Source organism: Globicephala melas, chromosome 3 (assembly GCF_963455315.2).
Source record: "Globicephala melas chromosome 3, mGloMel1.2, whole genome shotgun sequence".
Lineage (NCBI taxonomy): Eukaryota > Metazoa > Chordata > Mammalia > Artiodactyla > Delphinidae > Globicephala > Globicephala melas.
In genome coordinates, this window is record NC_083316.1 from 168,036,247 (window position 1) to 168,050,382 (window position 14,136).

The 14,136-nt window shown below is 54.5% G+C and overlaps 2 protein-coding genes across 4 annotated transcripts in view; one reads left to right on the plus strand and one right to left on the minus strand.

Moving 5' to 3' along the window:
• TMIGD2 (transmembrane and immunoglobulin domain containing 2) overlaps positions 1 to 6,871 on the plus strand; it is a 10,328-nt gene extending 3,457 nt beyond the window's left edge. Inside the window, exons 2-5 of one of the 3 annotated variants that reach the window (XM_060297339.1) lie at positions 1,223 to 1,582; positions 5,930 to 5,959; positions 6,059 to 6,160; positions 6,681 to 6,871. In XM_060297339.1, coding sequence (XP_060153322.1) covers positions 1,223 to 1,582; positions 5,930 to 5,959; positions 6,059 to 6,160; positions 6,681 to 6,748 — 560 coding nt within the window. In that variant the 3' untranslated portion in view covers positions 6,749 to 6,871. Of the gene's footprint in view, positions 1 to 1,222; positions 1,583 to 5,929; positions 5,960 to 6,058; positions 6,161 to 6,493 lie in introns of all 3 variants that reach the window. The other 2 variants (XM_060297340.1, XM_060297338.1) reach the window with 2 other exon arrangements.
• A 797-nt stretch (positions 6,872 to 7,668) lies between these two features.
• Positions 7,669 to 14,136, minus strand: SHD (Src homology 2 domain containing transforming protein D). The gene is made up of 7 exons (XM_060297342.1): positions 13,307 to 14,136; positions 12,778 to 13,103; positions 11,578 to 11,683; positions 11,311 to 11,499; positions 9,943 to 10,066; positions 8,704 to 8,823; positions 7,669 to 8,078 (listed from the first exon to the last, which is right to left on the minus strand). Exons 2-7 carry the CDS (start codon positions 13,072 to 13,074, stop codon positions 7,892 to 7,894), a joined length of 1,023 nt encoding a protein of 340 aa, XP_060153325.1. The 5' UTR covers positions 13,075 to 13,103; positions 13,307 to 14,136; the 3' UTR covers positions 7,669 to 7,891.

Sequence of the window (14,136 nt, forward strand, 5' to 3'; positions counted from 1 at the left end):
TCTCTCTAGCGTCAGCTACAACTGCACCCCAAAGACCGGGAACTTGAAGGGGTGTCTAACAGACACCCCGACTTCTCATGGCCCAAAGCAAACTCTTTCCCCTCCAGCCCTGCTTCTCCCTCGGTGTCCCCCATCTTGGCCCAAAGCCTCCACCATTCACAAAGTCCCTCAGGTTAAACCTTGGAAATCTGCCACTGTCCCTCTTTCCCTCTCTCTCAATTCAGTTCCTCTTGTAGTCCTTCTGGGGACAACTTTCAAAATCTATTCAGACTGACCACTTCTTTCCAGGGTCCGGCCCACATCACTGGTCTCCTGGACCCTCATTTCCTGGCCTCACCTGATCTCCCTGTGTCATAGTCTGTTCTCACCATGGCAGTCACGGTGATCTTTTTAAAACTTAAATTGGACCACATTTCCTCCCTGCTCCCCTGGTTTCCCATCACACTTAGGTTAAAAACTAAGCTGCTCCTCTTTCCCCACCCCCACCTCTGTACCTCCACCACACCCCACCCCAATGGCCTGCAGGCCTCGAAAAAGCCATCCCTGCTGACTTCTTGGATCCCACTTCCTCTCGCCGGCTAGCTCTTCTCCAGCCACAGGGTCTCCTCACTGTTGCTGCAACTTACCAGGCACGGTCAAGCCTCAGGACCTTTGCACGGCCCATTCCCTCTGTCTGGAGTGCTCTTCCTGCATATCTTCCTTCCCACGACTGACTACGTCTTACCATTCAGATCCCTGTTCAAATGTCGCCTCCTCTGAGAGGCCTTCCCTGACCATCCTCTATAAGTAGATCCTCTCACTTCATCCTTATCCCCTATTGCCACTCCCCATTCCTTTCCTCCGTCAGGATTCTCATTTCACGACTTCCAGTGTCTCTCTCCCCACAGACCCTCAGCTCCACAAGGGTAGGGATTTTTGTCTTAGTCACCTCTGTGTCTGTGTCCACAGTGGCCAGGACAGGGTCTGGCTCACGCAAGGCAATATGTGTGTGGCTGAGAGCCAGACACGTCATACAGTCCACCTTGAAATCTCGCAAGTGCCAAGAGACTTATCCCCATTTCACAGATGAGGCCATTGACCCTCAGCAAGAACCTTGCAAAGATCACACAGACAGCAAGCTTTCAGACTCTTACTGCCTCATCCCTGTGGGCTGGCTAATGCGGTAAGTCACACACACTCACACACACTGAGAAAGGCCTCAATCACCTCTTCTGTCCTCCAGGCCTGCAAGGAGCCACAGGCCTGAGTGTGCAGCAGGCACCCAAGTTGCTGCAGGTGAGGCAGGACAGCCAGGTGACCTTGGCCTGCCAGGTGGTGCAGGCCCAGGCCTGGGAGCAGCTACACATCGAATGGACCAAGGATGGTGACATCTTGTGCCAGACACGCATCATCAACGGCAGTCTCACCGTGGGTGTCTGCGGGCCTTGGGGACGGCTCTCCTGGCAGCCGCCTGGCAATCTCACCCTGCAGCTGGACCACGTGAGCCTCAATGACAATGGGCTCTACGTGTGCTGTGCGACCGTGGAGATCCCTGATTTGGAGGAGGCCCAGGGCAGTGGGACACAGCTCCTGCTGGAGACAGGTATGAGAGCATGTGCGGGCAAGCTGGGGACTTGGAACTTCCAGAAATCTTAAAACTGTAGAATCTCAAACTCCTAGAAACATAAATTCTCCAAATCAGATTCCTAGGAACAGAAAGTCTGCAGATGCAAGAAGTTTGTAAACTAGACAGCCTCTGTTGCAACAACTCCACTCTGCCGTTGCAGCATGAAAGTCACCAGAGGCATACCTACAGGAATGGGCAGGCCTGGATGCCAATAAAACTTTATTGAAAAAAACAGGCAATGGGCCATATTTGCTGAGCCCTGTTCCAAGATATCACAATTATAATAACCCTTGAATATATATAATTCTGGATTCTGGTTCAAAACATCCCATAAAACACGCTATTCAAGTACATCCTACAAACAGAGAAATGCACACACTGTAAGTGGCCAGCTCAATGGATGTCTTAGTCTGTTTGGCCACTGCTATAACAAAACACTACAGACTGGGTAGTGTTTTTAAATAAACCACAGATTTGTTTCTCAGAATTCTGGAGGCTGGAAATCCAAGATCAAAGCACCAGCAAGGTTTTGTTCTGGTGAGAACCCTCTTCATGTTTCATAGCTTGCACCTTCTAGTTATGTCCTCACGTGGAAGAAGAAGCCGGGGGGCTCTCTGGGGTCTTTTTTTTTGGGCGTGCCGCACGGCATGTGGGATTTTAGTTCCCCAACCAGGGATCGAACTTGCGCCCCCTGCACTGGAAGCGTGGAGTCTTAACCACTGGACCATCACGGAAGTCCCCTGGGGTCCCTTTTATAAGAGCACTGATCCCATTCATCAAGGCTCTACCCTCATGATCTAATCACCTCCCAAAGGCCCCGACCTCCAGTTACCATCATATTGGGGGTTAGGATTCAACATATGAATTTTAGAGGGATGTGTACAAACCACAGCAATGGATTCTCACAACCTGAACACACTTGGGTACCCAGCACCATGACAACACACATATCTGCTTCCTCACAGATGCCGTCCTCATGCCCACCCCACCATCCTGACCTCTAACAGCATAAATCTATTTTAACTGGTTTCACATTTTACTTAAATGGACTCACAGAGTATATTCTGTCTCCGACATCTTTCACTCAACCTGATGTCTGGAAGATTCCTCCATGTTGGTGTGTGGAGCAGTGGCTCATCCTTGCTGCAGAGCAGCCTCCATCACCACCAATCATTCCAATTTCCTACTGATGACCATTTGGGCAGCTTCTGGGTTCTGGCTATTATGAATAAGGCTGCTGTGAACAATCTAGAACTTGTCTTTTGGTCAACATATGGCCACATTTCTATTGTACCGAGGACAATTCCAGAATCTCAAACCACAAGATAGAATCTTGCAGTTCTAGGGCTTCCCTGGTGGCGCAGTGGTTGAGAGTCCGCCTGCCGATGCAGGGGACACGAGTTCGTGCCCCGGTCCAGGAAGATCCCACATGCCGCGGAGCGGCTGGGCCTGTGAGCCATGGCCGCTGAACCTGCGCGTCCGGAGCCTGTGCTCCGCAATGGGAGAGGCCACAACAGTGAGAGGTCCGCGTACCGAAAAAAAAAAAAAAAAAGAATCTTGCAGTTCTAGAATCCTAGGGACATAAATTCCAAGCTCTGAGAATTACAGCATATGTTCTGCATGGGACTGTCACTCCTAAGCAGGCAAAAATTTGTTCTTGGGAGCAAAGAAAATCTTACTCTTTTTATGTACAAAGCATCGATACGCAGACAGCCCATAAACAGAGTTACAGAATGTCTGTGGTATTAACATTTCATCGGGGAACAAATTAAGGTTCTTAGAACGTCTACTTAGGGGAGTGATAATGAAAAAAGTTGAGAAACACTGAAATAAAGGAATGGAAGATTCTAGAATCTTAGAGTTGTAGTCTTAAATACTTTATTTATTTACTTATTTTTAATATTAATTAATTAATCTATTTGTTTATTTATTTATGGCTGTGTTGGGTCTTTGTTGCTTGCACAGGCTTTCTCTAGTTGCCCCGAGCAGGGGCTACTCTTCGTTGCGTTGCGTGGGCTTCTCATTGTGGTGGCTTCTCTTGCTGCGGAGCAGGGACTCTAGGCATGCGGGCTTCAGTAGTTGTGGCTCGAGGGCTCACTAGTTGTGGCTTGCAGGCTCTAGAGTGCAGGCTCAGTAGTTGTGGCACACGGGCTTAGTTGCTCTGCAGCATGTGGGATCTTCCCAGACCAGGCTCGAACCTGTGTCCCCTGCACTGGCAGGTGAATTCTTAACCACTGCACCACCAGGGAAACCGGTCTGACTTTAAAAAGAGACTCTTAGAACTTTTTTCCTAAATATTTATTTATTTACATTTTGGCCGTGTTAAGTCCCAGTTGCAGCACTCAGGCTCTCTAGTTGTGGCACATGGGCTTAGTTGCCCTGTGACCCGTGGGATCCTAGCTCCCTGAACAGGGATCGAACTGGTGTCTCCTGCATTGCAGGATGGATTCTTAACCACTGGGCCACCAGGGGAGTCCCAGAGAGACTCTTAGAATTTTGCAATCACAAAGTGTATAGGAGCAGAAAATTCTAGAATTCCAGAATCCAGAATTGATAACCATTGACTCTCGGGAATTCCCTGGGGGTCCAGGGGTTAGGATTCCATGCTTCCACTGCAGGGGGCACGGGTTCAATCCCTGGTGAGTCGGGGAACTAAGATCCCGCAAACCGTGTGGCGCGGCCAAACAAATAAACGAAAAGGAAAGGCATGGACTCTCAAGGCTGGAAGCCACTTTCCCGATCAGCTAAGCCACCTGTCTCACTTTACAGAGGATGAAGCTGAGGCTCAGCAAGGGCCAAGACACATCCAACCACACACACAAGCCGGGGATGCAGCCAGCTTTCTCCAGAGCCCACCTCATGCGTTTCCCCCACTCTGCATGACACCCCATTATAGGCCAAACCATAGGGGCCGGAGACTCAGGTTGACCCGATGGGGTCCTGCTCTCTCTCGGCGGTTCCCGAGGGCCTTGGGCACATGCCTGGCCCGTATCAGGCAGAATGAAGTACCACCCGGGCTCCCAGGCCCAAGAGACGCCCATTTGTCTCCAGCTGGCAGGACCCACCCGCTGCCTGCCTCTAGGGCGGTGTGTTATGGCTGTCCTGCCTGCCCCCCACCCCTCCAGTGATGAGGGGGCCAATTACCAATTAGCAGAGGCAGGGTAGCAGAGGCACCAGGCTGTGAGTTGTTGGCAGCTGTGAGGGAGCGAGAGTGAGCGGGCACAGGTCCAGCTCCCCACAGCTGGCTTTCCTATCCCTGAACAGCTGCTTGGAACCCTGGGACCACTGCCAACTTTAGAACCTCCAAGATGAAGGGGTTGGGGGCTCTGGGTCTCGTCTTAATCACAGGAGAAGGCGCCTTTGGCTGGGGTTCATGTCAGTTATACAGACCTGAAAGCACATCCCCATTCTGCCATTCACTTGCTGTGTGACCTTGGGCAAGTGACTTGACCCTTCTGTGCCTGTTTCCTTAGTCATCAAAATTCAGCTAATAGTGCTTTCCTCATCAGATTAGGTGAATTTAAAGTGATTATATCTAAAGAGTTTATTGCAGGGTCTGGAACATAGTAAGTCCTCAGTAAACATAAGTGGTTATTATTGTGTCTATGATACTGATTATTCAGCAAGACTCAAAAATTCAGGCCCGTGTAAGTTTTTGTTTGTTTTGGTTTGGTTTTTTTCCTTTCCTTTCTTTCTGAAACAGGGAAGGGAGAGGGAAGCTGAGGGGAGAAACACCTTTGTTCAAAGCATGGCCCAGCTGTTGCCTGGATGTGTGACTCCAGGCAAGTGACTCAGCCTCTCTGAGGCTCAGTTATCTTGGGATTGACACAGTGTAGACGCTCAAAAAACAGGAGCCATGAGGACGATAGATCCCATGATCAGGATGATGGAGCTCATGGTAGTGTTGGCAAAGTTCCTGGTGAAGATGGTGGAGCTCAAAATGAGGATGATGGAGCTCATGTTCAGGGTGATGGGACTAAGGGTGGGGATGATAAGGCTTGTGATGGGAACGGTGGAGTCTATTATGGCAGCAATGGGGCTCATGACAAGGGTGGTGCAGCTCATGGTGGGGATGATGGAGCTCATGATGAGAAAATCCCGTTGGCAGTTACTTCACAATAACCCAGCAAGATAGGAATGATTAGTATCCTTTTTTCAAAAGAGGAAACAGGTTCAGAGCAAATCCCTGCCTGAACTCACACAGCATGGCAGGGGCAAGAACCCTGAGGTCCCACACGGGGTAGAGGGGCTCTTACCCTGAAGAGGTGCAGGAAGCTGGACTCGAAGGTGAGCTCCCCTGAGACGTAGGTTTCTTCTCGGCAGATGCCTGGCTACTGAACCGGAGCTTCTCAGGTGAGTTCCGCCCACGTGTCCCTCCTCCAGCCCCGCCCCACCCCGCCCCCGTGCCCCGCCCCCAGTGAGACCGCCCACAAACCCCCACCGCCTTCCCAGGGCTCTCCTTCGCACTGCTGGTGACTGGAGCGGTGGCCGTGGCCGCTTTCGCTCTGGGAGCCTGGATCTGGGGCCGCCGCCGCTGCCGGAACAGAGACGCAGGTAAGGAACCGCGCAGGTAGCCGCTCGGAGGGTGGACGGTTCCCACGAGCACCGCCATCCACTGGCGACCCCGCCCCCGCGTGGCGGAGGCGGGAACTGCAGCTTCTTGACAAGGATGGAACGCAGACCCTTCTGACTTTGATACCTGCCCCTTTTGGAAGGAGCGAGGGTGAGGCTGGGAGGCAGAGAAGGGGAATAGATGGGGAAGGCTGGCCCCTACACCCATGTTTTTCAGAGGCATAGACAAAGCCTCCAGAAAGTGGGCTGGAGAGGGCCAGGCTCTCTTAAGTGATTCTGCCCTCTTGGTGTCATACCCCCCTCCTTCCAATGCAGGGAATCCACTCTACATCAATGCCTTATATCAGCCCCGGAGGGCCCCAAGGAAGAGTGAAGCATGGCCTGTGTAGGGGAAGATGCTGGACATCTCCAGCAAGAATCAGAAGGGCCAAAGCTTCTATTCGATCTCTTTCCCCTGGCCCCCCACCCCCAAGCGGCCTCTGGCTCCCAAATCTTCCTCCAGCCCCAGGCCCAGTCACCCCATCTCTGCAGTTGAAGTCCCTCCTGGCCCAGGCCAAGAGGATTCTTTGAAGTGGGAAGACGAATCAGAACCCCCAGAGACCAACAGAGGACACCCCCCCAGCAGCTACGTAAAGATGTGACTTATTCCAAGAGGATCACGAAGTTCAGCAGTTCATCCTGAGACACGCCCCCTCCTCATTTCTATGAGGCTGGATTTCTCCCTTGCCCAAAGAACACCCAATAAAGGCTCATGAAGAAACCAAAGCCAGAATGTGTGGCAAGTTGGGAGTGCTAAAGAGATCTGAGGAGTCATCAGGGGGGTCTCAGAGGACCACTGTGGTGAGGGGGCTCTTTGACGACTCGCAAGCCTTCCACCTCTTATCCTTGGAGAGACATGTCCAATTAGCAGAGAGAAGTGATGCCCCCGGCTTCAAAACAGTGCCCGGAGCTGGACGCACCCCCTCCCCAGCTGGTATCTCTCCCCCAGGCAGGCTTGGAGTTGGGTGCGGGGGGGGGGATCGGGGCTTCCTGGCATTTATCAGCCCCCGGGGTCTCCTGCCCGACTGTCACCTTGAAGTGACACCAGCTGGGCCTGGCTCCCCTCCCCCACTTCTGCTGTTTCCATGGGGACAGATGTCCTTTCTGCAGCATCAGCCCTTGCCCGCCCGCCCGCCCCGGATAAGGAGGAGGGGCAGGGTGGGGGCAGGGCTGGCCTGAGAGCCTCGCCCCCTCCGTTTCTCCATCTTTTTAATCTGCTGGTCTCCATCCACTGTCTCCGGAGTTTTATCTGCCTCCATGCCTCTCTCTCCCTGCCTGTCTCCAGCTCTCTGAATTCTGGTCCCTCCCTGTGAGCCATTCAGGCTCCAACCCCAGCTCCATCCCCAAAACAAGGAGCTGGGGATGCTCTTCCCCCTCCAAGGGTCTGCCTCCCCTTTTCCTTCTGAGGGGCTGAGATCCCCACCTCCCAGAAAGGACACTTGAAACACACAATAACTTATTTATTTTCCAGGCCAGAGGAGGGCTTCGAGACACAATTCTAATCCCTAGAACCTAGAAGGAGGCTGAGCAGGGCGGCTCTGATGAAGACCCAGAGCCTGGAGGGGCAGGGGCGGGGTTCTCTCCATCCAGCCTTCTCCAGGACTGGGAAGACCTCCACCGTTTGCAGCCACTGATCTGGGTCCTCACAGCCCAGGGCGGGGGGCTGAGGCTCAGTCAGGGGGTCTGTGAGACCACGGGGTACAGCAGGGCCAGATGCTCAGCGCCCTGCACGGGCAGTGGGCGGGAGCTATAATGGAGCACCAGCTCCGGCACGCTGGGGAAGGGGCCGCTGTGCTGACCCAGCACGAACTGGTTCTCTCGGATCCGAGCAAACTTCAGATGCAGGAAGCCCTGGCTGCTCCTGGAGACAGGAGTCAGAGGGGGTACCCAGCACTCCAGACCCGCCCACACTCTCCAACCCTAAAGCCACCCCCTCATGGCCCCCAGGAGCCCGACGCTGGCATCCCCTAATATTTCTGATTAACAGCCACTTGGCGTCAAGCTCTTGGCTAGTTCCACACTGCGGGGATGCCTTCCGAGCTTGTCCCCTATCAAGACAGGCTGGAGCTCCTACCAGGTGGAGTTCCCTCCCCAGGAACACAGAAGGCACTTTCTCTCCAAACCTCTTGACACCTTGTGCTACCTGTCCTGGGCTCCTCACTAGGGTTACCCTCAGTCTAGGGTCCCTGGTTCCCCATCTCACTCAAGCCCTACATCTACGGTATGGCTTCCTCTCCATCTTCTTGCGTACCTCCAGTGACAGGGTGTTCATTCTCAGTCGGAACCAAGCCAGTGGCCCCTCTGGAAGCCCCACCCCCTGGCCTAGAAGCCCCGCCCACGGGTCCCATAAGCCCCACCCCCTGGCCTGAAAGCTCTGTCCATCAGCCCTGGAAGTCCCGCCCACTGGCTGCTGGAGACACACCCCTCTGCTCCGGAAAGCACGCAGTCCTGAGACCCTCTGTCCCTCCAGGGGGCTGCGGTCTCACCTGAGGGATAGGGAGCAGTCTTGGGGGCTGGTCTCGCTGAGCCGCACGAGGTAGCTGCCTTCCTTGCAGAGCGACAGGAGGTTCTCGGCATCTGCCCGGCTCAGCGGGCCGTGAAACCACCTAGGGGGTGGGGACAGGTCTCCTGAAGGGCAATCCCCCTTTCCAACACGTCCTGGGGCTGGATGCAGGCACAGCTCTTTCAAGGACTTGTGACGTCCAGGCAAACAAGTGAGACAAATTCCCTTGGATTTCTCAAGAGGAGCCTGGTTTTCAGGCAGGCAAGGTTCTCCCTGGGAGGGAGCTGAACCCAGGTCAACCTGGAGCTGCTCCTTCCAATTCAGCACATACCCCGACCTTGATTTTTACAGCCTCCCTCAGCTGGGTCTCCAAGTGTCCTCAACCCCTCCCTAATCCCCCAACTCGAATCACTTGCATATCACTTTCATGAGATTCACCACATCCTGTATCCCCAACCCACCTGTACCATTTGTTACATAATATTTTTCTTTAATGTGCTCAAAGAGAAGCTAGCAGTGGGAGCAAAGTGTCAAAGACAGATGAGCACCAAACAGTTGTTTGTATTGAAAGAAAATACCCTGTGCTTGTGTTAATTAGGCAGTTCTGTACGGCCCACCTAAGAGGTTTGGGAATGACTGTGATAAACACACCCTGGTACTCACAGGGCTGGGCTCTGGGGGCTCGGGGAGTTCCCTGAGAAGCTCCTAGACTGGAGAGACACAGAGAACACCCAGACTCTCCCAGCTTGTGAGCTTCACCCCAGCCTAAAGTTGGGACCCCTTCAAAATCCTGCTTCTCCCACTTTCACCACAAGATCTCCTGGGGGTGAGAAAGATGTCTCTTTGCTCTCAGGCTTATAAACCCCACTCAAGGGAAGGGAGGAAATCCCCTTTTATTCTGTGTGAGGCAGACACTGTCTTGGAGGTGTTGAGCCCAAGGTTTGGAGAGGTTAAGTGACTTGCCCAAGGCCACACAGCCGAAAGATAGAGAAGGGATTTGAACCCAGAATCTGACGCCGGAGGGAATGGAGACGCCACCTGATTCTGCTTTGCACCGAGCTGGGTGTCTGGCCCACAGCAGGCGCTGTCACCCAGCGAAGATTAGTTGAGGAAATGAATTAAGTGAATGAGTGAAAGTTCCTCCAGCCCCCCTGGCCCGAGGAATCTGTGGCTGGTGTGGGGCAGGGAGGGATTCAACTCCATCTTCAACTTCCCCACTCACGGCTGTTTTTCCAGAGGCAGGGCCGGGTCCACGCGCTCTGCAGGCTGGGGGCTTCGGGGCGGGAGTCTCCGGAGTTCCTTGGCTGAGCCTGAGGTTCTTTCCCACTCTGGACCGTCAAATTGCACTGGAGAAGATTTAAAGAGAAAATGGTTAAGTCCCGCCTATCTCAAGAGGGTGGGGTGGGGGCAAGCCAGTGGAATTTCAGTAGGAAGGCGGTGCCAGCTTAGGGCAACCTATCAGAACCCAGAAGAGGAGGGGTTGGGCTTAAGGCTGGGGCGGGATTGGTACGCGAGCAACCAATTAGCCTTCAGAAGAAAGGGGTGTGGTCATTCTTGAATCTGGTGGCATGGAAGGGTGGGCAGTTCCCTGAGTGATAAATCAGAGAGCAGGGGGTGTGGCTAGAGGGGTCGGCGGGAAGTTCTGCCTGATTTTGGCCAACTCATAGAGCTAGAAAACCACCCTCAATATACAGACAGGTAGACTGAGGCACTGAGCTCCAAGTTCCCTCACAGTCATACAACTTCTGGGGCAGATTTGGGTACGCACAACTCTTCCTGGTCCAAGTTATTTTTTTCCTATATATATATTTTTTGGCCGCACCATGCAGCATGTGGGATCTTAGTTCCCCGACCAGGGATCGAACCCGTGCCCCCTGCAATGCAAGAACGAAGTCTTAAACACTGGACCGCTAGGGAAGTCCAAGTTATTTTATTTCTTAAAGCTGACCTTATTATTCCCTCTTTACAGAAGAGGAAACTGAGGTTCAGAGACTTATCCAAGCTTACCCAACTCAGTTACGAATCGACTCCAGGAAAGGCTACCTTCTTCCACAATGGCTCCTGTGTAATTGAGCACTTTAGAACTCAATTTACAAGTACCCTATTCGATAGGTACTAGAATGATCCCCATTTTACAGGTAAGGGAACTGAGACTCAGGGAGATAAAGGGATTTGCCCAAGTGACACAAACCCAGATCTAGTGTGACATCAACGCCTATTCCTGCACTATACTGAGCAGAATGCGTAGGTTCCATTGCACTCTGAAAGGGGAATTCCCTGGCAGTCCAGTGGTTAGGACTCTGCACTTTCACTGCCGAGGGCCTGGGTTCAATCCCTGGTTGGGGAACTAAAATCCCGCAAACCACGCGGTGCAGCATAAATAAATAAATAAATGGGGTTTCAGTTTCCAAGGAAGTTACAGATTCTCCTGGGAAGATTATGACTATCAGTCATTCACACTTTAGTGAGAATTAACAAACTACCAAAGTGACAGGTGATGCGGATTTACTCTGTAAGTTGAAACAGGGGATGTGACCAGAGCAGGAAATAGAGGGACACAGGCATTCAGAGGTCAGGGTCAGAGAAGCACCTGCAAATGCCTTGGAGATGTGGTCTTTCTTCCACTCCCAGGGCTGGTCATACTCGTCTGCTGGCCGTTCATCCTCCTGGGGCAGCCGGCTCTGCCGAGGTTTCCACCCTGAAGGAGGCCCATCTCCCAGATCTTGGTCCTGCTCCTCATAGGGAGTGTCATACAGCTGCACCCTCCTGTATGGCAGTTCTGGGAGGCCAAGGACACTGGTCAGCTCCCACTCCCACCTGGGACCCTGTCACCTTCCCCCAAGCTCTGCCCACTCACCGCTCATGACTCGCTGGGCATCGTAGGGCTCCATGTAGCCGTCATCCGGGGGTGACGGGTGAGGTTGGGCATCAAAAGGGTCCGAGTACTCGGTGTCGACCTCCAACTGGAGACAGAAAGGAAGGGGAGGGAGTCAAGGGTTCAGGGGGACCAAGCCTAGCTCTGAATACCCCTGCTGGGCAATACTACACCTCTTGCCTGCTGTCTCTGTGTCATCTGATACATCCCCTCCAAGCAAGTAGTTTCCTCTTCCACCCGCGAGTGTTTGCAGATAGAGCTTCCCTTACTCTCTTCCTCTGTGCTGTTCTGATTCTCCCCGACACAGATCCCTACCTCCCTCCTTCAATCATTTTAATGATTAGGTCCCAGTACTGTTCTAAAGGCTTCACATATATTTACTTGTAGCACCAACACTCAGTAAGTACCTTATCCCCATTTTACAGATGAGAAAACCAAGGCATAGAGAGGGCAAGTGACTTGCTCAGGGTCACACAGCTGATAAGTAAGAAGCAGCGCTTGATCCTTGGTTGTCTGCTTCCCCGAGTCCCTGCTTCCTCCTACCTTTCTCTGTGCCATTAACCACTACCTGACACAGCCTACCGTAACCCTCTTTGAAGCCTTCTCTGTCTCTCCACTGAGGGTTTGGGGTGGACCCCCTGATCCTCTAGGAAAAGTACCAAAAAAAAAAAAAAAAAGCATGGGCATTGGAGGCAGGTTTGGGTTCAAGTTCTAACAAGCTAGAGCCATGTGACCTTGGGCCAGTCGCTTCTCTTCTGTGAGCCTCAGTTTCCACTTCTGTAAAATGGGAGTAATAAGAGAGCAAGGGTGGAGAGTAGTGGTGAGGATGTTTAAGTGACCGCAGGAAACTGACTCACTCAGATCTGTTTAAGGAAGATCCCTTCAGCTGCTAAGAGGAAGGGAAGCTGTGCGGAGGGATCCAGAAGGGGGGAATCAGGGAGCAGGAGGACAGGGGCACAAAGCCAGTCAGAGAGGGAGGAGGACAACCAGCGCTGTGCAGTGAAAAGGGGCAGATATCAAACTCCACGAAGCGGATGGAGGATTGGGGAGTGTCCGGCTGGTGCCCTGGTCTTTCCCTGGGGTAACACATAAAACACGCTCCCCAAAGTCCTGGGGAAACCTAGCCTGGCCGCCCCACCCAGTCTCCTGGGGCCATCCAACCTCTGGGCCTTAGCCACGCACCTCTTCCCGGGGGCTGCCCAGCAAGACCTTGGCTCTGGACATGTCAACTGCCTCCACCTTGATGAGCCGGTGCTTTGGAGAGTCGTACTTGGTTTCTCCAGGGCCCTTGGAGTCCCCGGGCCCCGCGGAGTCGGTCTCTAGGCGGCCATCTGCATCCTCATAGGGGTCCTCAAAGTCCAGATCCTTCTGTTCCCGGTAGGCCCGCAGGATGTCGCTGTCCGTGTAGTCGGGGGTGGGCGGCTGCGGAGGGGGCCTCCGACCGCCAAAGCTCAGGTAGTCTCGTAGCCACTTGGCCATTTGAGCGAGTGTCACCCCAAACCTGGCCACTGTCAGAAGAGGACCCACATGCCCTCTTCTGGACCCTCTTCCTCGGCGGAGTCCCCAGGGAGGAGCAGGGGGAGAAGGAAGGGAGGAAGGGAGGAGGAGAAAGATCAGGTGTGACCCTTGGCTGGGCTCAGAGGAGGGGGAAAAGGGGGGGAAAAGGAGGAGACAGAGGAGGGAGGAAGGGGGAGGAGAAGCAAAAGCGCACCTTAGCCCGGCTCTGGAAGGACGGCGGGGGAAGGGGGCGCCCCGTAGGGCCCTGAACGCGGAGCGCGGGGTCGTCCAGCCAGAGCGAGGGGCATCCGCGGAGTTTCCGCGGGCAGCGCGCTCTCCTTGCACGGCTCGGCCACCCGTTGCCTCCGGGAAGCTCCGGGATCCCTTCCTGGGGGCCGGGGGCGGGGAAAGCGCCGCCTGCGGACGCCCCCAAGCCCTGGCTCAGCCCGGACGCCTGGGTTCTCAGCGCAGCGGGCAGGCTCCCCGGGGACTCGGGCGCCGCGCGCAAAGTTGGGCCGCGGGGACGGTGACCCCGGTGCGGCGCATCCTTTGTTGCGCTCCTCGCCGCTCCGGGGGGAGCCCCAATCCCGCGGCCCCCGGCCCGGCCGCCTCGATCCGGCCCCAGTCGCGGGCACAAAGGAAAATAAAATCTCCAATCCCCCTTCACGCTTTCGGAGAGACTTTACCCGCAGCCGCCGGCGCGCGCCCGGGAGGTGGGACTTTGGGGAGGGGGCTCTCAGACGGACGCCCCAGCCCCTACCAGTACCGGGCCGGGTCCCGGGCAGCGACGTCAAGGCTTCCCCACCCCCTCCCCTCCCCTCCCCCTGCGCTCCCCTCGGAGGTGACTGAGACCTTCAGCTGTTCTGGGGAGGGAGGGGAGCATCTGCCCGGGGAGGGAGGGGGGATGCGGGGCGGGAGTCGCGGGGGCCGAGGCCGCGGCGGCTGGACAGTGACCCGGAGGACCGAGGCTGGCAGGAGCGAGCGAGGAGCACGGGAGGTGGAAACCCACAGGGGCTGACCTTGCTCCGGAGAGCGAGAGGTGTT